Consider the following 27,510-nt stretch of genomic DNA (forward strand, 5'->3'; position numbering starts at 1 on the left):
AATGTTTGCATTAAAACAGAATTTCCTATATACAAAGTCACTCTGTGTTTAAGGTATTACACATAGATACTTACCACTTAAATCTCTCTCTCTGTAAGGCTGACACAAGATTATCGATTACTATTATGCCCTTACGAGACAGAAGGCACGAATTCGGTCTTTGTAAGGCAGGAAGTATAACTTTCCAAGTAAATGTAATTAAAGTTTCTTGAAGGAAGATTTTCCCCTTTTACTCAGGTGAGTCAACCACCACACTACTGTCAGCTGTAGCAGCAGAATTTTGTCAAACCATGTTTTGCAACACCTTGGTAACAAGGAACACAATCTCATTAAAAAACAGGCCAGTGTGAAATAAAAAATATCCAATTCAGTACAGAACATAAGTAGAGACAAAGACCAAGAATTATATGAATCAAGTGAATGTCAATTCATGTACTTTTGGAAAAAAAAAAACAACCCAAAAACATTAAATAATACTTTACGTCTGAATGATGCATCATAGAAATGTATTTAACTGATTAGAAATATTTAAATAAAGCTATTAGGAATGTTTAGATGATAATTCAGGAAAACTGTGGATCTGGTAAGTGTATTTCATATTCCTGGATGTGCTGGGTACAGACAAGGTTAAAATGTTAATGAGAAAGCTTAGAAGCCGCAGAATGTGACTAGACCACCCAGGTGAAAAGTAAATGAAAATTAGAGGAAGGGATGGACAGTCTCATGCCAATGTTGAGTGTTTCACTACAGGTTTTGTATTGTACAAGTCACTTAGGCATGGCACAAAGTTATACTTTTGGCTAGACTTCCAAGGAAACACAGAAATATTGGCTGCATCAGAACACCTGTGGGGAGTGCCACAGCTATGGAGATTATGGGTTTTGCTGTTATAAACCCACAACAGGTAACTGTAGAAAGCATACAGATAAATGGGAAGGCTTGAAGACACAGGCAAACAACACCAAAAGAAGACTCTTAGGAACAGCAGCTGTAACGCATACTGCTAGCAGACTGTAGGTGAAAGGCTAAACCCAACATCATAAAGGTGCTGTAGATAGTTCTGTCTGCTACTGATTCCAACCATGAGACAGCAGCCTTCACTGCAGACAGTGCTACTCAGCTCTGCATGAGAGCTAGCCAGTCTGGGGGCATCTCACAACTCAGGACCATGTGTTGCAATCACATCTTCTCCATATTTAAAATGGCAAAGAAAATCCAGTACAAACAACTGCTAGATGCCCCTGTAAAAGAAGGTGCTAACCGAAAGATTTAGGCTTTGTTTACATAGCGGTATTAAAATGCATTTTAAACATATTATAAAGTGGAATAGCTAAACTACATTTAGCTCTTGTTTGGACACATTCACTCAGAATTTATGTGGTCTTAATTTGAATTATTTTCTGTCATTATAAATATATAATAAAATAATTAGGACAACAAAATTCATTGCACCTATATTTTCTAAGAATCCCAGAGCAAACATTCTCCTGTCATGCCAAGGAGTGTAGAAGTCTAAATGTTCTGCCTTTTGTCTTTTTACACAGAGATACTAACACCTTGCAAACCCTGTCTGACGCTGAAATTAAAGTTGCCTTACATCCCTATTGAGAGAAGTTGATTATTCTGCAGCACATGTGATAAATTAACTGCTATTTGAAAGACAAAATATCACCTTTCCAACATAGCTAAGTGGGAACTGCTCAGTCAGATGGGAGAGGTTTTGAAAAGTGATGCTGTGTAAAAGAAAGTATTTAGAAAAAAAATAAATACAGCAATCACTGCTGCATCAACTGTAGCGTTAGTCAGATTCTTTAACGTTTATATCAGATTCCCCTACCAACCTTTCTCTAGTTTGGAGGCATAAAATATTTTGTTTAAATAAAAAATATTTCTTACTTCAGTGAAACAACATAATTATTGAGACGAAGCCACTTCAACATAAGGCAAACACACTGTGATGATATCAAACAACCTTATTGCATTTTTTTTGGAAGAAAGATTTATTTCCAGTAAACATTCTTAATGAGGAAGCACAGAAATTTACAGCTATGATACCTTAGGCTTACAAAATACACGATCTCTATTTCAAACATTTCAAGCACAATTCCTGCTAAGAGCCTTATTGCCTCTTCTGCACTACTCAAAGAGCATGAATTTTCATGATAAAGCAAATTAACTAATAAATGTTTGCTTTCTTTTCTAACAGGGGTCTCACAACACTTAAGCGAAAAATGTCAAACTGGAAGTAGGAAGAGATCTTGCCCCATAGAAACAGAAACAACGTCTACCAACAAGCTATTCGGAAGGCTTAATATAAAAATGTTTTAAAAAGCAATACATCTGCAAAGGTTTTCTCTTGTTGCTTATTAACTGCATTCCACACCACTTTTGGCAATTTAGTTTTTGTCTGAGTTGTCTTTTTACCTTTCTTTCCACTTTTTTTGTTCAGAAGTTCAAAACTGAATCATACAAAATTAGTAACTTCTGCTGCATGAGAAATTCCAGTATTTTTTACCTTCTGATCAAAGCAGAAAAAATACTGAAACTTAATTATTAAAATATGAACCTACTCTTAAGAAATTTAAAAATATTTTTAAAAATATTTTTAAAATATTTTAATTATTTCAACAAATTATTCGAAACATGATTTTTTTTTTATTAACATAGCTTCTTCTCTTCCAAGACGTAAATACTCATTAGAAGTTGTCATAACTTAAATATTACAACAAACATATTTCAACCAGGGTTTTGTTTCAAATTTTCAGACTGTAGTAATGCACTGCCATGAATGGTTTAATATATTTAAAATACAATTATAAAATCAATTAGAAACACATTGTTCATTTTTTGAAAAAAGTAATCTAAGTACTCTCCAAAACAACAGAATTACTTTTTAGCAATTATCTACACAGCAGGTTTGCCAATGATACCAAACTGGGTGGTGCTGTTGACTCTCTAGAGGGATCTCCCCCAGAGGGATCTAGATAGATTGGAGCACTGGGCTGTGATTACTGTGATGGAATTTAACAAGTCGAAATGCTGAATTCTGCATCTCTGATGGATTATGCTGGGTACAAGTATGAATTGGGATAGGAGTGACAGGAGCAGAAAGGGACCTGTGTGTTGGTTTGCAGCAGACTCAGTGTGAGTAAGCAGTGTGCTCACAAGTTTGGTTTGCTCCAAGAGGGCAAACACATCCTCAGTACATCAAACACAGCACAATCAGGTTGTCAGAACAGGCAATTATTCCATTGTATTCAGCATTGCTGCTGATTCGCCTTGCGTACTGTGTGCAGTCTGGGCCCTGCAATTTAAAGACATGAAGGTCCTTAACAAATCCAGAGGAGGGCAACAGACCTGGTGTAAGGATTAGAATGAACGTCCTATGAGGAATGGCTGAGAAATCTGGGTTTGTCTTGCTGGAGAAAAGGAGCCTGAGGGGAGACCTCATTGCTCCCCATAGCTTCTTGACAAGTGGACGTGCAGAGGGAGGGGCTGAGCTCTTCTTCCTGGTATCCAATGACAGGATGCATGGGAACGGGTCAAAGCTGCTCCACAGGAGGTTGAGACTGGTCATTAAGAAGCATTTATCTACCAAGAGTGTGGTCAAATGCTCCTACAGAGGTGGACAATGCTCCAAGCCTGCTGGCATTTAAGAGGCATTTGGACAATGCCCTCAACAACTTTTTAACTCGGTAAAGCCCTGAGTCAGTTATGCAGCTGGACTAGATGATCACTGGAGGTCTCTTCCAACTGAAATAATCCTGCCCTATTCCATTTCACTCCATTCTAGTCTATTCTAAAGCATATTGCTGTAAAAGTCCTCACTTATTCAGGCTCAGGAACTTTTCATCTCAACAGTACCAATGTGATGATGTTTCATGCTTTGTAGTCAGAACTTAGATAATGGCCTACTTTAGAATTTATCTTTTGTCATTCAAGCCATGGGATGATTCTTATGCGTCCCATCCAATTTGCATAGTTATAACTGTAGTTTAATCTTGGCATTTCAGAGAAAGTTGTTTGACAGAGCTGATGAAGAATAAAATCAGATTTCTGCTGTCACTGTACTCAGTTTCCCTGCAGTTTGCACTGTAAAAGCCCCAGTTCCTAATCATGGCCCTCATTACAGAAAGAACTTGCATGTGTTCTCTGAATAGGGTCTCCATCCCATCTCCACTGTCCACAGAACTTGCAAGAGTTTAGTTGTCTTTAAACTCTCTGCCCCTTTAAAAATGCAGCTGAAGTTAGTAAACAGATGAAAAAAAAGTAATTGAGTGGAAGTACAGGCTGAAAGATAATGAATATTTCTACTCGCCCCTCTTTGCAGTCATGGGTTGTTTCTCTTTTACTAAAGGAGGGCTTCTTTATTATTTTATTTTTACTTTTGCCTTTCAGTTCCGTATCTTCAAACCTACGCAGGTTTTGTGAGAAAAACATCTGGCTTTGATTTTCATGTTTGGTACACCCTGCACAAATCTCTAGTCCTCTACAAATTCCTATATCTCAAAACTATTTCTGACACCTGACTTCATTCAGAGCATGGAAAAGAAACTGGCTGCTGAGGAAAGTAAGTCAAAGACAGCTTATGGGGAATATTGCCAACATAGATATTTCTTGACCTCTTGTCATCCGCTGATTTCTAGCCTTTCATCTTCTTGTTCAGCCCAACGCTACACTTAAATTCGTGCTATCTCCAAACACCAGCTGGTTGCTACTGATCAGTTCTGGAGTGTTGCCATTAAAAAGGCACTGCAGATTTACACAGCACAATCTGGTTTGCTCTACACCTGCTCTTCACTGCCTCAGCAGTCTCTGGGGAGTCACCACTGGTGAAATCCATCATATGTTACAAAACCACTGGAGAGTGAGGGGTAGGAAAATACTGAGCAGTGGCCTTTGCCTGCCCTCCAATCAGTCCTCAGCAATGAGTCCTGGCACCATGGGAGTCTGGATGCACTGTTTGTAGAGTATTTGCTGCCCTTCAGAACAATGGTGCTATCTGCTGCATTTTATACAATTAGAAGAATAAGTGGCTCCAATACTGATACTGCTGCAGGAGCATCACCAAAAAAAATCCTAGAAATCCCAAGGAACTGAAACCAATGCTCTAGGAATACTATTAGGCTGAAAAACTGTTTCTTAATTAAACTCTTTTCAATCCTAATATCATAAGGATGCTCCTGAATTAAGATATGATCTATGTGACCTTTTGATTTCTTTGCTGTCTATTCCTAGGGAGAGCTTTGTTCGCTCTCCTCTGACAAGGTAAGTAAAATTCAGTAACTAAATCATTGCTGGCTCAATTATTTGTAGATTTTGGATTTCTGAACAGTTTAAAGTGATGTACACTTGAATCTTCTATTGATGAGGAAAAGAAAATTGCTTTGTGGATGATGTAATGTGTCTAAACCCTGTGATCCACTACTGTACCACTCATCCTTTTAAGTCTATCCATTCTTTTTCACAAAAGAATTTGGAACATCACTCTTAAGGGCAAACCTTTCTTCCCAAACTAAACTGACATGCAGTATTCCATGGCTTTAAAGAAGACCTAATCCCAAAAAGTACAGTTTAAAATATCCTTGAAATTACAATATAGGTATATATATATTTTTATAATACATATAATAACATATAAAATATGTAATAATGTTAGGTTGTGGTGTTTTTGGTTGGTTTGGGTTGTTTTTTTACAGGGGAGATTTCAGTTACAGGATGAGTTTATTATATAAATATTCTGACACATAGCACTAAGAGCTTTGGTAATAATTATTTTCTTAATAATCTTCCTCTACAAACTTCTATTATTCCTAAATTAGGCAGTTCAACATTTTTCTTCAGCAACAACCATATGTATAATATGCAGCAGAACCTCATGAGAAAGTGTTCAAATAAGACTTCAGGCTCCATTTTATTAAACTTCTTTCGTTACCATAACAATAAATTTTCCCTCATATCCAAAAGGCAACATCTTCAGAAAAGACTGATGTAAACACAATTAAAAAGTGGAAGAGAAACCAGGTATTTCTAAGTGAAAGTCTGAAAATCATACCAAAGAAGTTCAGCATAATCTTCTCATGCTCAAACAGGCACATATCTCAAGATCCTTCATTCAAAAAGAACTGAACAGCTGATGGTAAAAACTAGAAGAAACGATCAATCTTACAGAAATCAAATACCAGAGCTTCCTTCAATATGGGTTCAGTAGCCCTTTGCCTATTACATCAGAAAACACCAACACCAACCTCATGCCTGTTTTCAAGCCACATTTGTTTGATGTGTTTACAAAGAGACTAATTTAAGGTCTGAAGTATTGCACAAACTAAGTCTGTTAATATCAGCTCAAAATGCATGTGACACAGTATGCATTAAAAACCCATTTTGCAGATTTTTGATTAGTGACTATCATCATGCCTATTATGTATTTACCTTAGCTTTTCTTAACATCTAAAAGTATCTCATCACCACTTCTTCTGAACAAAATATGTACTAAGTTTATATGTGGTTAATGGATCTCACATTCCCATTAGAAAAAGCCTGGTTAAAAAAAAAGGCACTACTTTAAAAAAATTACAAGAAAAACAATGGAACTAACAACTCCACACACAAAAACCTTTTTCAAAAAAATACATTAGATATTTACTGTCCGACAGACATCTTTTTAATGTGTAAACTAGTAAAGTACTCCATGACTGCAAAAGAATAGAATTAAAAAAGCAGTCTGCACCTCTTCAAGCAATACTGATGTCAAGGTTTTGAGAGAAAAATTTGCATGTGCACTGTGATTTCTATTACTTTATAGCAATCAACAAAAGGTAATAATGCAGTCAGACAGGTTTTCATTTCATTGTTTTTTTAAGAAAAGTTTGGGGATTTTACAAGTATAGTGAAAAAGAGCTGTCTCTGTGATCAAGCAATACGAGTGATGGATATACCTACACATACCTCTAGAAACTTACACTATGTGAAAACCTTTCACACTAATAAGTGGAACAATCTCTGTACAAAAATAACTATTCTATGAAAACCTCAAAATGATTTGCTGACTGCCACACAGATGGAAAAAAGCAATAATCTATATTTCATTAAATAAAATACACTGATAAGTGAATAACTGCTAAAAGCATATATTGTTGCTAATTGGAACTGCAATATATTTCAGTATGTAAGTCAGTTTTTTTCTAACCAGACAACTTGTTTTTTTCTGTCATATTTACTGTCCTTTTACTTACATAGTATAGAAAAATCTTATTCAGAGCCCTATCTAAGTAGCAAAGTTAGGATATATAGTCTGAGATAGGATAGTCTGAGGTAATCACAGAGGAAATAAGGATTTAAAAAAAAAAAAAGACAAAAAAACCCCAGGTGAGTGTTAAAAATTGTATTTTTTGGACTCAAAGAATTAGTAGACCAGAGTCCACCTAGAAGATGGAGTCCTCTACATAACAACTTATAAAATGTGGAGATGCAAACTGAATCGTGAAAATGTTGCTTTTAACAGCTTTTAAATAGAGGTGTACATTAAAGATGACACAGAATTTCTGAACATATTATTAGCCACACCATTTTGCTGTTTTGACCTGCAAATTATGAGATAAAGTTGTAGCCTGGTAAAAGCCTACATTATTAAACTAAAATACCTGTGAGTCATTAAGACTTTGAAGTCTTTTGCACAGCCATCAACTTCAATATATAGAATTTTCCAACTTGCTTTTGGAAAATTATTTGGACTCAGAAAAATTACCACAGTTAACTCTTACATACTGGCAATACTAATCAGTTTAAATACAATTATTCCTGCTAATAACATGGATTGTATTGACACTCAGGTTTAAGTACTGGCAAATATTTTTACATTAATTCAAACTCTGTTAGGGAGCTGCTCTGAATTTTATTATAACACCATCCTGAGAAGCTGACAGTAATTGGAGAATTGAAATGTGCACGAAAAATAGTACTTGCCCTTGCATTTACTAGGAAAAAAAATAAATATTCAAAATCACTGCAAGTTAAAAAACAAACAACAATACCAACCCTTAAGTAGCTTACTTGGTTCAGTTGCAATGGAGATATTCTTCAAGGTCAGCTGAAACACGTATCACCCCTGTAACTCCACACTGGTGTCAACTGAGACAAACAACCTCATACACTGAGGGCCAGCAGAAAATATAGAAACAGCTCAAAAGATAGATCTTTCTTGAATCCTTCCTATTAAAATATGTCTTTCTAGTAAATGATGTTACTTAATTGCTGTGCTAAGTCCTCTGTTTTCTTCTTTCTATATCCAGGGAAACCTTCAGAACTGTTATGACCCATTTTTACAGAAACAACATTGAATTGCTTCTATCTAAATAATGTGAAAATCAGTTTTAATAAGGTCTTCTGAAGAAAATTAATTATGAACGTGTAAGGATCACCTCTGCTATTTCTTTGCAAGCAATCTGTTTTCCATATTTTTTCCTCTATCAGGTGCATTGGGCTACCTACAGAGTTAACAGCAGGTAGCAAAAATTTGACAAGATGAAGAATGTGTTTGTTCAAACGGAATTTACATAATCCTGGCTCATGCCACAGCTTACACAATTTTGATGACTCTTCTGAACTGACAAGATGAGGATGCTCCCACTCTGTGGGACTAATCAGAACCAGTAAAATGCTTCACTGACCAAAACTGGACTGAAAGTTGCGTAAGTAGTTATCCTGCCTTAAAGACAAATGGGGATAGTGGGTGTTCATTTAGTTTCTCTCAATTACAACATCCTGTGAAACAGAAAACCCTGTTAAGAAGGCAATGAAGGCATAAAGAATTCAAATTAAAAAACAGAAAAATAATCTTACTGGAAAAGACACCTGAAGTTTATACAGATGGACTAAACATTATGCAAACACATTCATTTCTGCATTCATCTTCCTGTATTAACAAGTTATCATTATACAAGATGGAAATTTCTATTAAATGACAGAATGTGACAGACTACTCATCAGCAAATATTTATAGGTTCAAAACTGAATGAGAATGGTTTATTCTGTTTTATCAGTTGAAGGTATCAAATGCTGAAAACTATATCTTTATTTCTCTAAAATGAAACTATCATTCGTTTGGTATAATCAAAAAGGGAATAAGATGTATGCCAAGCTAGGAGAGGTTCCTAAAAGTGTATTAAAAAAAGATATGACTTTCAAGGTTAGACACTGCTCAGTGGATTAGTCTGCTTTGCAGAAAATGAATTATTTTAGCAGGAATTGCAAGCTATGTGACCAAAAGTCATGAAACTGCTCAGAGGATGCAAAATTCATGTTAATGGCTTTTCTCTACCAAGTATAATATCTCTATAGACACATCGTCTTCTCTGTGATCTGCCATGCTTAGAAAGGCAGGAACTTTTTAGGTCACAAAATCTTTATGGGGCACTAACTGACTAGATAATTTTGGCTGAACTCAGTTTCACAGGACATATAGACTAAACCCATTCACATATATCTCAAGAAGACATCAGTGCAAATTGGAGGCACAGTTCAGAGTGGCATATAGTCCCTTATTATCTCCACAAATACATTCCTACTGCAACAATAAATCTTTAAAAGACATTGCTAACTTTGATGTCTTAGATGTATCTATGTTTGTAAACCTGAAAAGCTTGATTGAATGAAATATATTATTGCTGTAATCTCAAACCCACAAATTACCTCTCATTGAAGCAATATAGTGATCTCTTTTCCCAGAACTGTAAAAAAACCTCAGAGCAATAAATCACATAAAAATCTTATACAGGAATTTTAATGTTTTTGTTTTTCCCCTTCTTTCTAATGCATAAAGAAACAATACCAAATGTCGTTCCCCCTCCTGGGAGAGCGCATCTTTTCTGGCCAAGAACACTTGCTTAATCATCATGGAATTAAAAGGGAAAACAGTAAGGAGAGAGAGAAGGAAAAAATCCAGACTGATTAAAAAATAGAGAAGTGGGTAGAGTGAACAGCTCAATATCACATTCCTCACATCCTGATGACTGCCATGTGTTAAGGCACCTTCTGGTAATACTAAACAGATCCAGTTTTTATCCACATTTTCCTAAACAAACTTGTCTAATTAGGTTGAGGAAAAATAGTTAAGTCATCTGCTAGACTATTGAGGGGTATCCTGCAGGGACAACACAGGCCTCTGGTCCTTTCCTCCTGTGTGTGTGTAACTCACTTGGACAGTAAGTGTCGACAAGCCAGAAAAAAAAATTCCTCTGAATCTAGCATGAGAAGATGCAGCTATAGCGTATCATTCTGCAGTATAAAAAAGTTTGTGCAACAGTTTAAGATCAGAAGTCTATTAGAGACTGATGCACAAACACATACTCATTGCAAAGACTGTGCTACCATCTAAATTAACATAAAATTAAAGATACAAGGCAAAACAAGAAGTAATAAAATATAATACCCATTATTATAGTGACCAATCCCATCAACATAATACACAGACTTTTCAGCTTTTTGATTCTTTTGATTTGATGTATATTCAACAATAAAACAGCAGCCAAAAAAGAGAACTCACATATAAAACTAGGTCAGTTAATACCTTCTTGAATATTTATGAAGTACGTAGATATAACAACTGTACTCTTATATAAGTATTTGCTATTTACATTTTACAATGCTTTTCATGTTTTTTTTCTGTGACAATTTTCCACTAATAATCTTGAAAGGACATTTAATTACACTAATTATTCGCACGGTTAAGTGCATGTAAGTTTTTTTCCACTTCCTTTGTTTAATTTCCTGTTTTAAGTGAGTGAACGTAACTTAAATATGTACTGAACATAAATCCTCTTCTAATGAATTTATGAAATCAGTGTTGGTTTAAGCAGCCTGTTAGCACTGACAGACATAGCGGAGATACACAGTTATTGTCTACAAGCAAGACAGTAATGCCTGGAGGAAGCCATCCTCAGGACATCCATATGCTTGGCTGAATTACATTTTGATGTATTATTTGACACAGCAGAAGTAGGCCAAGAAAAAAGTAGGATTTCTTGGGAATAAAACAGTAGGTTTTGAACATATCAGATTTCAACTCCAAGGATGTGATGTGCATGATACAATCCTAATGCCCACAGTGGCTTCCATCCAGAGGACCTAATGCACTACCCAACACAACAGTTTGACTAGAAACCCTCAAAATGCCAACTCTGCAAGGGTTATGTTTAACAAATAATTTTAGTATATTTTTAAAATTTAATGTGGAAGAAAATTATATTAAAAAGATATCCTGACAGAATATTTTTTTATTTCTAATTCACACAGTGTACATTGTATACGAGTGGGAGGCAGATTTTTGGATAATTCAGTGGTAACAAACCTGTATGTGAAGAGAAGGATGAGGCATTTGAGAAATTAGCAAGAAGGAAAGAACACATAGACTTCTCACGGATCTGAGAATGGCAAACCCAGTGATGCCAGCATATAGGAGCCTACTAAAGAGTTGAATGGACAGTGCTCCTGAAAATGAGAAATACAGTTTCTTAAGAGAGGATTCATAAAATACTATAGTGAGGAACACTGGAGCAGAGTCAGAAGAAAAAAAAAAAATGTTGTATGACAATTCAGTATATTCATAAATGCACAGCTGTATCCATGGATTAAGAAATTCTTTACTCTGTAATTTACCACATGTAGCTAGATATAAAATCACCTGCAGAACCTGCAATATTAGCCCCTATACATAAGAATCACTGAAATGGCATTTCTCCTTCCTGGTATGCATTATTGAAGCGTTAAAATAAAAAATCCATTTTTTTTTTTATTTTCTTCATTTCCACAGAAAGAAAAGCGTAGCTGAAAAGAATGAAAGCGTCCATATGTAGATCATACATAGAAATGCTAAATATAGATACAGTCAGAACAGAATAATATGCACGGATAAGAATCTGTATCATCTGCTGTTAAGGAAAAACAGAAAAGACTTGTGACGTATTATAGAGAGAGAAACCGGTCTGTCTGAAACAGGTGGAAAGACAAAGAGTGTGTGAGAGACAACCAACAAAAAGACAGAGAAAAGAAACACATGATCAGGTGTCAGCTACAAAACAAATACAGAAAGTAAAGGGCAACACCTGTTATGCAGCCTGGCTTCTGTGAAGTCTTACAACTAGCAAGAAGCCAAGAGAAAAATGGGGCCCTTTATATCAACTCAGACTGTATCCACTAATGACTTGGAACTTCACATGCAAGGAATAGCTTTAAGATTCTGCATTTTGCACACCTGATTTGCCATACACAGGTACAGGCAGGTGTCTTGTGAGATTTTCAAACATACCAGAGGAAGCAGGGAATGAAATCCCTCTAAACCAAGAGACAGTTATTTATAAGATCAATTTAGGCACCTAAAACCTCAGCAGACACCTACCTATAGCCAGCTTACAGATGGAAAACCAGTCATACATTCTCATGGTAGCTGCTTTCCAGCAAGAGTATCAGCAAGCATCTATCAGACAGAAATGCACAAAGGGATGCTAAGCAAGAGTACAGAAAGGCCTGCAAAGTGACGGAGAGACTTGCAGTGGTTAACTCTCAGCTACTTGTATCACTGAGAGGATGACTGCTGCTTTGGTTTGCACGTTCTGTAATTCAGGACAGCTGATAACAAGTAATTTATTATGTATTACTCCATATATCATTTATAATATCTGCTCCTGCTGAATTCTAGCTTATGCCCTCAAAAATTGTTCTCATAGCTAATGTCCTACCAGGCAAATAACTGGTATTAGCAGATGCCAATGGCAGGTGAAGATGTACTGCTGTTCCACGCAGATGCAGAGGTGTGACCACCTCATGTGTGCTATCTTACAGCCACGTCCCCTTGTATCTGATGATTACAGCTGGCTCCACACAAATGTAGTGATGAGCTTAGCAGAGAAGAAAGGTGGTTTACGATTTTCAGTTCCAGATTTCCCTAACAAGTGAGATGAAAATATGTGGGGGTTGTTCATAGTCCCACAGAACTGAGGAGGACACTGTGGATCATTGAGTTGAAATACAGGCTTATACTATACAGTAGCCCAGAAAACATCTATTTCTCCAACACACAAAAGGGCACAAAACAGTCAGCAAAATACTGTGATAGACTTAAGTACTAGTAGAAAAGACCAAGACCTAAAAACCATGGCAGATGAGGCAGAAGAAAACAGAAGCTTTCAGAAAAGCACAATCATTTGAAAAACCATAAGAAATATTTTAAAAAGATCATGGAAATGATGTTGCCAGTTCTGCTATATTTCATTTGAGCTCTCCATTTTGCACTAAATCTGTTTTCAGCTCTAAAAGCTGAAGTCTGCCACCTTGTCATACATATTGATGACTCCTAACTTCCAGTATATATTAGGATTAAACTGGAGCTCAGAAGACTACTTCTACAATAAAAAAAGGCTTGCTTACAGATATTTTAAAATAATTAAAAGGATAAGTATCAAATAATTTTGATATTTGCACACCTTGTCATCTATAAAGTTTAAAGCCCATCCATTTTATGGAATGCAACTTTTGAGAATGTCCTGTTACACATTTAAGAAAGAAAAAGACACTGACATATTTAAATGTTTTTAAGAAAAGAAAGATGGACTTGCAGTAAAGCATAACTACTCTTCTTTTTGCAGAACCCAATAGTAAGAACAATAGCATTAGAGAGGACACACTGAAAAGAGTTGGGAAGCTTTAAAAAAGCAGCTAAATCCAAGCATGACAATAATCATTAGAGGACATGTTGAAAAGAGATAGGAAGCTTTAAAAAAGAGGCTAAATCCAAGCTCTGTAAGATTTAAGAATGTATTTCACTGGTTTGTTAAACACTTATAGCTACTTGTTTAAATGTTCCCTGCTCCTTCAAACTTCAGTCAAGAGTCCAGCCTGTGAACCTCTGACTTTGGGTAGACTGCTCAGCTTAGTAACACAAGGTCCATATTTTCAGTATTTGTTCTAAGATTGTTTCCAATACTTAAAGAAAAACTCTGTCAGTACAATGCACTGAATGAAATTTTGAAGGAAAATGATGGAAGAAGAGGTGCTACACAAGGGAGGAGAAAAGAAATTTTCTTTACACTATGAAGTCATTTATGCAATCAACTCATCATTACAAGTAGGATTTGAATCCTTCCCTTCCTTCAAGAAAGGCAAGATCTAAAGACAGAGGAAAAGCATTCAGGAATCCCCAAGAGTTATGCATACAAATGTACAAAAGGTTGGACAAAGTGCACGGAGTGGGATAACTAATCCACTAGTTTTTGTTAAAAAGGCATTAAAATTATTACAAGTCAACTGAAATAATTTCAGCTGTGTATCAAAATGGTAGTCTGGTAGTCATGACTTCTGCTTACTTCAAGGGTCACATAAATAAGCTCGTATTTGAAAGTCTGACACAGATATAAAGATTCTGCATTTCTCACAAAATCATCTAGTATTGATAAAAAATTTGTATTTCAATAAATATCCAGTCTTGTGTTCCAAGCTAAGTGACAACAGACCCCTTCCAGGGAACAAATACTGTGATACTGAACTATTGATCATTTATACTATCACAGATTATTTGAAAATATTCTTTCTGTATCCTCGCTGCAGCTTCCTTGCTACCTTCTGTAGATTGCATGAGCACATCTGATGTTACATCAAGTATATACAGTTACCTTAAATTGTTTTCAGGCCATGGAATTAACTATTATTTACATATGCATACTACTCAACTATGTGATAAATTACACTTATCACTTGCACACACTATTATTTGTGAAGTATTAACATGAAAGTCAAAGACCAACATTTAAGCTTCTGTACAAGTTAACCATATTTTTTACTTTCTCGACTTATTTGTTCTATACAATTACTATGCATTTTCTCAAACATTAACAAGAGACAACTCACTCTCTTTACAAGAATGATAAATACAATGTATATGACTCTATCACCTCATGATTAATAGGGTCTTTTTTATTCATGAAGCTAGATGTCAGACTCAGCTGAAAAATGTGTATCATCTTAGATGTATTTATTCCAAAGCCTAGTAAAACTGCTTTACACTGCTACAGATGGATACAATAACAACCATGTTTCACTCTTTTTTGAGTTAACACAAGATTTATGTCAAACGATGACCTTAAACTTCATGTGTTAGAAATTTCAATTAAACTCCAATTAAAACTTGACAAATGTACTGGATGCCAGAATAACAGTAATAACAATCTACTACATCTTTTAACCACACTCCCACCAAAAAAATCCTTGACGCTTCAAAATAACCACTGGCCTTCTGTACCCTGGGAAGAAAAATGGGACAATACCTTTTTTGTTTCCTCATTACCCTTTCAATCCTCTTCTCAATAGACTGAGAAATTTACTTGTAATTTAAGACCAGTACACTCTCTTCCTTTAAGACTTACTGCAAAGTAAGTTGATAATAATTCCTGGCAGTTTTAGTGCTATTCTTCTATACGTTTCAAGAGACTATTCCTCCTTCCATCCAGTAAAAAGATGAGCAGCACCCTAAAACAAGAGTACCTCATCTCCCTGTAAGTTATACATCAGAGTAATAATGAGTGTTATAGAAAGATTTTAATTGAAAATTGCCTAAAATTCAGAAGGGACAGTTAATAGGTAAATTACAACATCTCCTGAGTCCTACACTTGCTGTTTTTCATTACAAGACACTGTGCTGGCTGAAAATCTCATTTCTTAAATAATTAATAAACTCCAGAGGCCATGAAACCAAGTAATGTAAAAGTGAAGTTGTATGTTAGTGAATCGAAATTTATATATTTTCACCAATCAAGTCTTAAAGAGAGTATCTGATATTTGACACACCTGTTATATACAGCTATAGTACCAGACTGAAATAGCCTGTTTTCTTTCTATTTTCCTAGTTATAAAAGTATGGTGTAGACAGTTATTCAGAAAATGAGACACAGCATACTAACTGAAGAAAAGAAATATTTGTCATTTACTCATTCATGCTATAGAGTGTATTTTTCAACAGATTTTACATTACTTGTGGTAGGAGAATAAAGGTCTTGGTGCTACAGTTATTTATTTCCAGGTTGAAATTAACTGTTGAAGAGAATATGCTCATGATAAGCTTGAAAAGTAACTTAATGTGCATTATTTTAGGAAAGTAGTTTTGTGCAGATATTTTTGAAGCACAGCAGACTCCACAACATCACTTTTTTTTTCCCTTTCCTTGCTTTAAAAGTCTTTATTCTAGAAAAAATCTATTTTATGCATCCGAAAAATACTCCCACTGCCTTCAGTAATACTAAATAGAGCATTTGAAGATCTAAAATATATACAAGTCTTTGCAATGCCACCATTGAATTCCTAATATGCCATTATTCTCAACCTGTTATACCAACACGTAAGAACCTTTTTCTAATGTCACTTCAAACTGCTTCAAGAGAGATTTCATTTTGACCACCCCACCCCCCAAAACAAACTTTTTTTGTCATAAAGGTCTCCTGATTTGCTTCTTCAGCATACGACATAAATGCAGTCTTCATTTACAAACAGATGCCTACTATGTTACTATTTCTTCTCCTTAAGCATCATATATTTTAAACATGATAAATTAGAAAAGAGTTCCTGTAGACTACTTATCCAAGCAGCAGTAAAAATTGCTCCCACTGTAATCACTCCCTGTAAAAACAAAAAGCAGCAATGCACGATGCATGCAGAGAATATGATTATGGTCAGCTGGCAACAGAATCTCAGATTTACAGAAAAAGCTTCCTCTTGTTGCTCAGAGTACTTCCAAACTGCCCAGCCTTGTTCTCCTGTGAGAAATGGTGTCTATTTTTGGGATGCCATACCCAAGCCGTACCTGTCATGAACGTACCGTGTACTGGATGAGATGTGTCTGTCAGAGCTATAAAAACAAAATTCAAGAGCATAATGTAAAAGAACTGGGACATGGACACGTACCCATGACACTATAAATTTTGCATTTTTGTATCTATCAAATTACACTGAACAGAAGAACGCTACTCTGTAAGATGAAGAAGCAGCAGTTGAGTCTCAAAATAACTTCCAGAATTTTATTATATACATCTTTTAGTTCATACATCTATGTCTACTACCCTTACAATAGCATCACACAGCAGTTAAACTACTACATTGGGGAAAAAAAACCAAAACAAAACAAACTGCCTGAAACTGCAGCTTGACTCTCAGCAACACTGAAGTCACTACTGCCAGAGTACTAAAGGATATTCCACATGACAGCTGAAGTTAACGGTGACTAACAGAAAAGACCAAGACCAAGTATAAGTGCTGCTGGTGCACCACCACAGTAACTTGATTTAAAGATCTCTACAACCCTCCTAAGTCTGTTCCAAGCCTTCATTGCAGCAGTTGTAATATGGCTCATATGCCTTTCTTAAATGCATGAACTAGTCCTTTCTACACCCCATCAGTGCATCCCCATCATCCTAGATCAGTAAATCATTTTGTAAGCAAAACTGATTTTTGTTTTCTCACTGTCACAAGAAAAAAATATATATATATATATATATATATATATATATATACACATATACATGCCTCTTTGGGGATAAGACAGGGGAGCTGACAGTGGCCCAGCCTTCTCGATACAAGGATATTCGGTTTTACAGTAAAAATGTAAGGACATATTTCCTTTAGAAAAAACAATCTTTTGTCATAAAAGCTAATGTTACATACAGTCTAGTGTGAATTCCTTTTGTTGGTACAGGATAGCACTAGATATGAATAAGCTAGTTTTCCAGCTGGTTCTGGCAACTATACTTGTCTGCTTTCTAGCCAAAGATGACAAAACAGTGCTTTTAGAAAACCTATTTACATATGAACATTTAGCAAGAAATCAGTCATGCTGGAAGAGCCTATTATTCTGTAAGTAAGCTTCTAGTCTAGGTAGCATTTTAACCCAAATCAACCAAGGTAAGTAGCTCAGTAAAAAAAAAAAACAAAAACAAAACAAAGCAAAAAGTGCTCCTTACTGAGTACCTCCCTCTAAAATTGTACATCATACAGTCTGCAGACATGTGGGTTTGGGAGGATGCAGAGGACATAGCTGAGATGGAATCCTTTCTAGGAGGATCCCTTCTCCCCTTTTCGTTCCCTCTCTGACTGAAGGGGCTCGTTCCACTGTTGTTCCAGCACAACCTTCAGTCAAACTTGACAAGCATGAAAGGGCATTTACAGAATCTTTCGCAGTTTCCAAAGTATTTTAAGGACTGATCGCTTCAGTCAGTGATAAACTCAAAGGCAAACTGTTATCTCAAAAATTACTTCTGGATCACTTTCCCCCAAACATAATCATCTTACTCTGTGGAACCAGTTAATTCATCCCTTATGATCCCATTTGCAGTAAAAATTTCACATGCATAGATGCCTCATTAGCATTCATTTTCTTGGCTGACTAAATAGGCATTTTGAGATTACAGTACTCCTAATACATCAGAAATGGAAATTTTAAAATCATATATTATTTAAAAATAGTCTTGTTTCTTCACTGCACTGAGTATCTGCTATGGAAAGCGATTTGTTTGGCAGTCTTCTCTTACCCACTGTTACATGAAAGTAACCAAGCTTCTGCAACCACTTACATAACAAGGTTTTTCTTAAACTGGTATAACTGTTATTAGTTCCTGTCTCTATTCTGAATGTTACTTTTTGATAATGGGAGAAAACAAAGATTTTTTTATTTTTTTTCCCTTTCTTGATTTCTTTGGATCATACACAGAGTCTCCATATAGACTAAAACCTTAGTAAAGTTATCCTGGACTAAATTAAAGGCTTTTCTAAGTATGCAACAGATAAGGGCACTTTTGGCCTTACACGAATTACCTTCAAATTCACTAATTATTGCTAACAATGAAGATACAAAAGCACTAAAGCTGACCTGAGCTACTCAGCCCACTGAAAAATCCCACTGCAGTTGGCAAACCCCTAGTGAACTCTGACCTACTGCCACTAGATTACTAGAGGGAGACAAAGGGAAAACCTATCAAGAAAACCCAACAAGCTGATTTAAAGATGGTATGTTTTAAGGGGCTACAGTCAAATACTATTTGAAGGTCTTCTACCTGTACAGTCTCTCTAGGCAGCCTGTTCTGCAGCTTCACTGGCCACATGCTGATAAAGTTTCTTTTACCCGATCTGCACATTTCTTGTTTCAAGATATGTCTGCTGTCTCTTATCCTCCCATCACACACCACTGTGAAGAGTTTCCTCAACACCCTCCCCACAGAAACTAGGGAGGCTCTTCTTTCATCCCCTGCAGCCAACTCTTCTGACTTGTTCAGCCAGCTACCTCAGGCTCTCTACACAAGTTAAGTGCTCGAGCCCCTGATGATCTTGGCAGCCTTCCACTGAACTCCAGTTTGTCTATGTCCTTCTTGTATTTGGAGAATTAAGACTGGACATAGGCATGCAGGTAATAATTTTATACTGGCAGCAGATAGACACATTGATTGCCTTATCATCATTCCTTTCCCAGCCTATGTATCCTTCATCTTGAATACAAAGAAAACGTTGGTCCTCCCACTTTTGAGCAGATGGTGTTAACTTGCTTACTAAGCGGATAAATTCAGCACTGTGGAACGCTGATGTGCACCTAGCTCTGGCCCTACAGATACAACTGGAATCTATGTATTTGATTTGCAAGCTGGAGCCTAAAGCCTACCAAAACACATCCTTGAAGAGATGTGGAGTGTTTTGGTAACCACTTCCCAGGAAAAAAAAACAACTAATTTTCTCTCTCCATAGAGGGAACTATCATGAGAGGATTTGTAGAGATTCCCTCTTCCCTACATTTCATCCCTCAGGTATAGCTACAAGATAACACATTTTCTGCTCCCATTATCTTACAGAATCTTTTTTTTTTTTAAAAATCTTTTACAGAAGGGAACAGAAATTATCTAAAAAGTAGAAAGCTCTGTATTCTACTTCCCCCCATCATCTCTTCCCTCTAACGATATTACAAACAACATGATGTTAAATGCTCTGAAAGTCATTTTACCTTTTTATGCAAGCATGATTTCTGCAATCTCCAAATATGTGACAAATGTAATTATGCCTGAAAGAAATAAACTACCTCTTCTCACAGAGGCTGGAAGAATACTAAACTGTAATCTGTACTAATGTTAAACTAATAACTATGACACCACTCCTGTCTCTAGAATTGTTAGTGTCAGCGCTTATATTACGTACCCCTCATTTGAGGGGTTTATAACTCTGTTCTACGTGAGTTAGCTACTCTCATGGGATTGCACAACATAGTAACAAAAGAAGAATAGAAAGGAATACAAGAGTTTTGGTGGCTTAGGAAATGAGAGATGCAATCAATGTTCCCACTGACGAGTGGCTAGGATCTGCCGGCATTTGACACTGCTGCTATCAGGTACCACAGCTCTCTTGCTGATCTTTCTACATGTCTCATTTCCTAGTTATGTTATGCTTTCCAGCGTGTCAACTCCTTGGAGCAAGACCAGTTTACATGTTGAGCATGTTGAGTATAAATGGTGTCTCCCACTCAGTTTTGGCCTTTGAGTGGTCTGCGATATGAAATGTTAAAATTATAACTAGTCTGAAAGCCTAGCTTGACATATGCAAGGCCTTACTGCATTCCACCAGAACAGCACAGAGTAAGTCGGTGTAAATCACAAACTGGCAATTTAGTGCCCATTTTTAATTTTAAGTATGAGTTAAATGAAGAAAACAGTAAACACTGCAGGCTGAACTATATATCTACATGCATAAAGATACCCTGTGAAAAATCTTCCAAAAAAAAAACAAAATCATTTAGAGCAAAAGGGGGGGGGGGGAAGAAGTCCTTTGATGTTGGGAATATTTTTTTGTGCTACTTTTTTTAATTATGTTGCCAATGTTTTAATTACATTGCTAAGGATTTCTACAGCTGTCAAGCTTAAATGAAAGAGAGAAGCAAATCTCTAAAACGTTATCTGGAATACATGTTATTCTCTGCAGTCAGGAACAATTTTATAAATCAATTTCTGAAGAGGTCTGAGCAAAATTTCTCAGCATGACAAAGAGGTTAACTCATGTTGTGGGAGCTGATTTCAACAGCAGTGTTATGAAAACGAATAAATCATTAACAAAAATGGGGACCAATTAAAACCAGGTTACTTTCTGTACCCACTCAAGAGTTTGCAAGATTGGCACAGGCCCAGAAAACACTGGAGGCAGGGTTCATCTCTTGACAGAAAATGTAAGTGCCATGATGGATGAAAAGTCAGGTCCTAAATAAGTCAGAAAAGAAAAATGCACGTGTGATGTTTTATTCATGTATTTTACTGAAAGTACAGCTAAAGTATTTGTCTGAATTTTCCAAATACTTGCTGTCATTAAATGCAGGACAGAAGATATGTATGTATTTTGGGTTCTGGGTACAGCTGGAAATACTGAAAAACTGTACTGAATAGCAGAATCATGTAACTTGTAAGAAAATTTCAAATAAGCGAAATGAGGTTTTCAGGTATGAGAGGCTTTGCTTTTTTCTCTTCAGTTGGAATACTGGAAGACACTGAGAAAAAGAAAAATGAAGATGACTGCTTTTGCACCTTTTCTCTGCTTAAGTATACACACACCTGATTATCAATATTCATAATTAGTTGGGTAGTTCATGCAGAAGTGATTTAAAGCAAATACATCTACAAACATCTATTTATTTGCAGCAAAGAAGTCAACAATACTGAAAAACTAAACTTGAATTTTGAAATATTTCTGCTAGTGTATCTGAAATAAAATTAAATATCAGGATGGAAAATACAGATTAATAGGAAATTTGGTATGAAGCAGCAAAGAAATAGTATACAACTTAAAGAGATACTTTTTCTAATATCTGAGCTGTTTAATTAGGTCTTTCATCACTTCTATCACTTTCACTTGATCAATTTTATTGAAGTATTTTTCAAGAGATTTTTCTGAACCTTAAGTAAAAAAAACACTTTATGTAAATTTTCTGTAATCATTTTCTGCATGTCAGTGGCTCCAGAAACCAGAGATTAAATACTATTAAATTCCAGATTAAACACAGAACATAAACAAGTTTTTGCTGCTATTATTCCTGGTGTTGTGTGGATCAGAGATTGTGGGTGACAATTACAGTTGAATATGAAAATTAAAATGGCCTCAATTAAAAAGGAAGTTTGAATACCCCCATAAATTTATAAACTAAAAAGTGGTATTTTGTCACAAAGATGCATGTTCAGTTACTTCATCAAGACCTGACAGCAGTAGATGTAATTCAAGATATGTGAGAAAACATTCTTTATTTAACCTACTATTCACAGCATCAGTTTAAGTGCAGCACACTTTATCAAAATTAATATTTTGTGCCTTCTATCATTCCATCATTCAGACTTCTTTTCAAAAAATTCAGCTGAAAAACAGAACAGGCATAATATTTAGACTTAGTTTGGCATCAGTCTAAATTTAGAATATTTTCAAGTGTAAAGGCTTTTGTTGTCTTGCATGGGAAGCAAAAATACTGGTAAGGTAGGTAAAATTCCCTGTAATGTAGTCAGTCACTTAGCTCTGTTTATTAGAAAGAGGAAAAGGAAAAAAAAAAAAAAAAACACAACAGTTCTTCTATTGCAAATACTTATTTCATATAAAATTTGTTTCAAATGCCCTGTAAGAACGTTTTAGTGGAGAGATTCACTCTGGGGTGTAATGTATACAGAAAAATATAGTACTTTGTTGTTCAAATCATCAATAATTTCTGTTTTAATATATCACAGAGATTAAAATAACCTTATGAGATTTTAGCTGAACAAATAAATTTCATTTCAAGTGCAGTGCCTCCAACCTGACATGTTATACACAACATAACCGGTTTTACAATGACTAAGAATGAGAAAGATGAATTCAGTCAAGTCATTCATCATTCAAGGAACCATCATGAGACAGGAAAACAAAGAATATCAAGAACCTGGAATTTAACTTCATTTACAGTATTCATCAACATTAAGTTTCTTCCCCAATAACACATTCTCTGAAACAGTGTCAGCCTTTCAAAAGGTAAGGGGCTGGATTCTATCCTTTTTCTTTTTTTCCCCCCAAAATGTGGTACTTAAACATCCAGGAGGAAGCCAGCAGGAGTTAGGGAGCTCAGCTGCAGCCAAACTGTACTTCTGGATGAGACTGTTATTGCCTATCAGCTCACCCTTTGTGCAGGGAAGAGACTTTATTATACTGCATCCTCTGAATACACAGTGCCTCACAGTTTGCAACTCTACATCATGGAAGACATAGAGAAGAATCAACCTGCTCTTCATCTCTGTCACCCCTACAAGGTCCTGGAAGTTAGCAGCACATGCTTCCAATATTTTATAATTTAATAGCTTTTATTATCTGACAAACCGGTAGAGGGGAAAAAAATAAAATATAATCCTGTACTTAAACTGAGATTTTGTTTTAAAATTTTGTAACTTAATTATTCACTATAGCACCAAATTGTAATTAATTTCATTTACATAATATTGCATAATTATTTATATTTAATATTTATATGATCACATCCTCTTTTATTTATAGAAAAATCTATATTCAATAATCATATAATTAGAAAAATATTAATCATCATCTTTTGCTCAGAAGGCATTGCATTGATTTCTGTCTCTCACTGAAAAATAGAGAGTTTATTATCTCCAGGTGTCATCACCTCCAACTTCAGTAACTGATTAACTTGGAAAAATTTCTTCCTTAATTAATTGCAGTTTGGTTTCTTGGTTGGTTTTTTGTCTAGTTGGCTGTTTTGGTTGTTTGGTTTGTTTTTTTTTTTTCCCAGAATGTGCAATTTCCATGTAATTGAAATTTGACAAAATTGGAAATTCTTTATCTTGAATGTAAACTGCCATGAAACTAAATAATTTAGCACTTTGGCTCTAAATTTGTGTTATGTCAACTCCATTAGATTTAGACTGCTTTACCGGTTGACATATCAGAAGAAATACCCAAACTCAGATTTAACAAAATAAGAATTTAATTTCCAGAAAGAACAGCTGGAAATAAATCACTGAATCTATATATTGAAAATGACTTGGATTCCTTCATCTTGAACAAATAGTGGGTTTGCGAGCTAAGGAGGTAATGGGTCAAACCAAAATAACTCTTTTTTGTAATTCATATGAGGAAAAAATGCTTACTGAAAATTCAAGGTTTCCTAGGGAAAAAAGATAAAATCATGACAATACCTGAAGGTGCAAGTGACGCTTGTTTTTGCGTTTTGACCCTAAGCCCATACAGCAACTGACTCTCTGATAGTTAGGTATTACATGCAAACAACAAAGTTGTCCACCAAGCCTCTAAATTATGGGTTCTGTTTTTCAACACGATAACTTCAGACTTTATTTTTCTTCCTTCACAACCCACTCTTTTCCTGCATTTGATATACTTGAAATACAACATGTAACTGATAAATGGCAAAATCTTTATGAACAAGCCCTGGGTATTTTTATGCAAATTTCAAACTGAACAGGTACAAAAGCTAAAAAATGGAATAGTCTGTAACAAACAGTCTGAGTATTTCTGCTGGCTTACCTTGGGTGGAATTCACAGATAGATGAAAGCGGAAAAAAAAAAAAAAAAATTAAATGGCATTATGGGAAAGGAGAAAGCATCACAAAGCACAAGACATGGCATCACTGTTTCAGAAGGAGTTCTAAGGACATTAAAAAGATCTCCTGCAGCTAGAGGAGTGTCTTTAAATGAGATGATGTTTTTACTTAGGCTGCCGAGATTTAAAATAATTAATCTCAGAAAACATCATTACTGAACTCTCAACTAACAGCCTTCCCTCTTTTTAGATCTCTATTTTATAGAAGAGGAGAAGTCTCTATCTTTAACAGAGCTGGTAACATAAGACAGCTGTTGCTAATCACAGACTTTGATTTTATTTTCCTGTTGTCTGCACCAGCAATTTCAGAAATCAGATTACAGGCTTTTGAGTAGAGACTATTTTATAATACTTACTCTGCAACTTCAAGAGCTATTCAGACACTAGAAACCTTTTGCGTTCAGTTAATCTTGTTCAAGACATAAAATTCAGCTTCTGACTCTACAGTTATCATTGAAGGGATCTACCCTCAAGGCCATAATAAACAGGCCTCAGGTTCCTTTGGAGCAATTTGTGTTTCTACGTGTAGTTAAAATAAGAGAAAATATATTTAAAGGATTAGTCTCATGCCTAAACAGAGAGTCTGTAAACCACATAAATTTTTTTTTTATTTAGCTGGTCAGAATTTTTTTTTTCCATAATTTTATACTCTTGGACACTTTCTTCAGATTTACAGAACCCTGCTTACCCAAAACCGGCCAAAAAAAGCTTACAGCAAACAATCAATTAAAAATTTAAAATACAGATTTTTAAAAAAGAAATTCCTCTCAGGTGAAATTATACAGCAATTTTCTTACTTGTTTATAACTACAGGTCTGATCTACTGCTTTTATTACCATATTCTGCTAAATATATAAAATTAAGGGGGGGGATTGTTTAACCCAATTTCTACTTTTTCATTATTTATAAAACAATATGAAGCACCACTGTGTACTGATTTTGATTATCCTAATATACATAATTCATCAAGAAAAGACAAGACACTAGACCACAGCAATTGGCAGTTTGATACAAATGGCGAATGCAGTCCTTGCAGGATGGTTACTAGATGGTGGCAGGAAACCTGCAGTTCTGGAAATAATTCCATGCCAAGCACAGAAAATACTGCTAGCAAATCAGCTACAGAAACTTTCCAAGAGTGTATTTTGCGTTACTGAATGAGTACTGCATTTCTACTGCACTGACTTTTTTTTTCCCCTTCACTGCTCAAAATCTGTAGAAATGCTTTATATCTTTTATTACTCATTAATATAACAAGCTCATTAAAGTAAATGAAGGTTAATTTAATTGTATTCAGGCACTATATTGTATATATTATTGCATTTATCTTTTAAATAGTTTGTCTTTCATTCTACTATCTTCATGAAATAGTATTCTGAATAATTACCACACTGATGTTATAAAGTTACAGCCCTATTACACTCTTATTAAGAGCTTCAAGTCACCTACAGCATTTACACAAAATACCGTAAATCTAGTCAAAGAACCTCAGGCTATGCAGCAAGAAAGTTAATTCCTCATACCCCTGTGTGCATTTCTAGGTCTTCACCATTTGGATGATTACATTACTTCAGTTTTATATTCACTAGTCAGGAGGTAAATGTCAGATGGAATCACTGAATCTCAGTTTTTTACACCTTTCATTTTGTTTGATAGGCTTTGCACCCATTGTAAGTTACTGCTCTTGATGAAAGTATAAAGCAAAAAGCTGAGGCTATTATCAAGGCTAATGGTGGACCAAATATCGCGATAATAAATCAGTAAGAAGAAAATACTCTGAAGATAAATTGAGATGTTTATATTTCAGTTTGAATACTAATCAAATAACTGTTTAGGTAAAATACAACACTGTACATTTAAAAAAAAAAAAAAGAAACACAAACCAAACCCAACATTTTTTGTCTTTCATGTAAAATAAAAACTTAAAACTTCAAAAAAGCTGCTGAATTTGGAGCTCTTCTGCAATAACAAAAAATGATCTCTTTAATCACAGTATGTAGCAGTGACAAGAACAAAGTATGAAGAAATTATAAGGTAGAAAGACATTTAAATTTTATACACAGGGACATACACTGTCAAAAGTCTTAGCTTGTAGTAATCTTGCTACTTTATTTTAAAACTTAATTCACCAGAGAAAATCCCTCAACTCCTGTACAAGGAAGATGTTGACTTTCCAGAGTTTTTGAAGCATTTTCTCTTTATTCTAGAATACTTTTTTAGTTAACTGGACTTTCATGTCCTAAAATGATGGTAGATGTGAAAAAAGCAACTGTGAGAAAACATTTCAACAGCTTGCCTAACCTAAAGACCAGCTACAAAACCTACTTGAAATAAAAAAAAAAAATTATCATTCACTTCAATGGCTTTTCTGAAAGGCCCTGAAACAGAAATCAGAACATGTAACAGGTAATAACAGGTAAATTCACAGAGCAGCTTCATTTCAAGTTTGTTTATTTTTAATATCATGAAGCCTGAATGCTAAGAGTCGATAGACTGGTTAAGCCTATGACTTTTATGGTTCTATTAGAAACATTAAACTTGTGTTAAGACTCTATTTACAGTACCTTAGGATATTGTTTGACAGGGATCAGAACTCTTTCTGACAGCTTTATGTTTTTGTTGCTGATAACATCGAGATATTTCTTTTCTTCATCTTCCTTCTTGCCTTCAGAACCCTGAAATTTTTCAATTTCTGAAAAATATTAAAAGAGAGAAATCAGTGACAAGGTATTTGTCATTGCCAGAAACTTTAAACATACACATTATAATATAGACTGTGCTCTGCACACCTGTGCTGTTTGCACTCATGTGACATGCACTGTTGTCTTTGGTAAACCTGGACTGCCAACTCTGTCTCTCAGAACTGGTGA

At 35.3% G+C, this 27,510-nt stretch overlaps 1 protein-coding gene across 5 annotated transcripts in view; it reads right to left on the reverse strand.

The window, feature by feature from the left end:
- Positions 1-27,510, reverse strand: part of KHDRBS2 (KH RNA binding domain containing, signal transduction associated 2) — a 356,153-nt gene that overhangs the window by 260,441 nt on the left and 68,202 nt on the right. For all 5 annotated transcript variants that reach the window (XR_008972741.1, XR_008972740.1, XR_008972739.1 and 2 more), the window contains exon 2: positions 27,205-27,332. Coding sequence is in view for 2 of the 5 variants with exons in the window: in XM_057414012.1 (XP_057269995.1) it covers positions 27,205-27,332 (128 nt within the window). In the remaining 3 variants the exon portion in view is untranslated. The remainder of the gene's footprint in view (positions 1-27,204; positions 27,333-27,510) is intronic.

Source organism: Pezoporus wallicus, unplaced genomic scaffold, assembly GCF_028554395.1.
Source record: "Pezoporus wallicus isolate ANWC-B61680 ecotype Strahan unplaced genomic scaffold, APGP_CSIRO_Pwel_v1 contig_6428, whole genome shotgun sequence".
NCBI lineage: Eukaryota > Metazoa > Chordata > Aves > Psittaciformes > Psittacidae > Pezoporus > Pezoporus wallicus.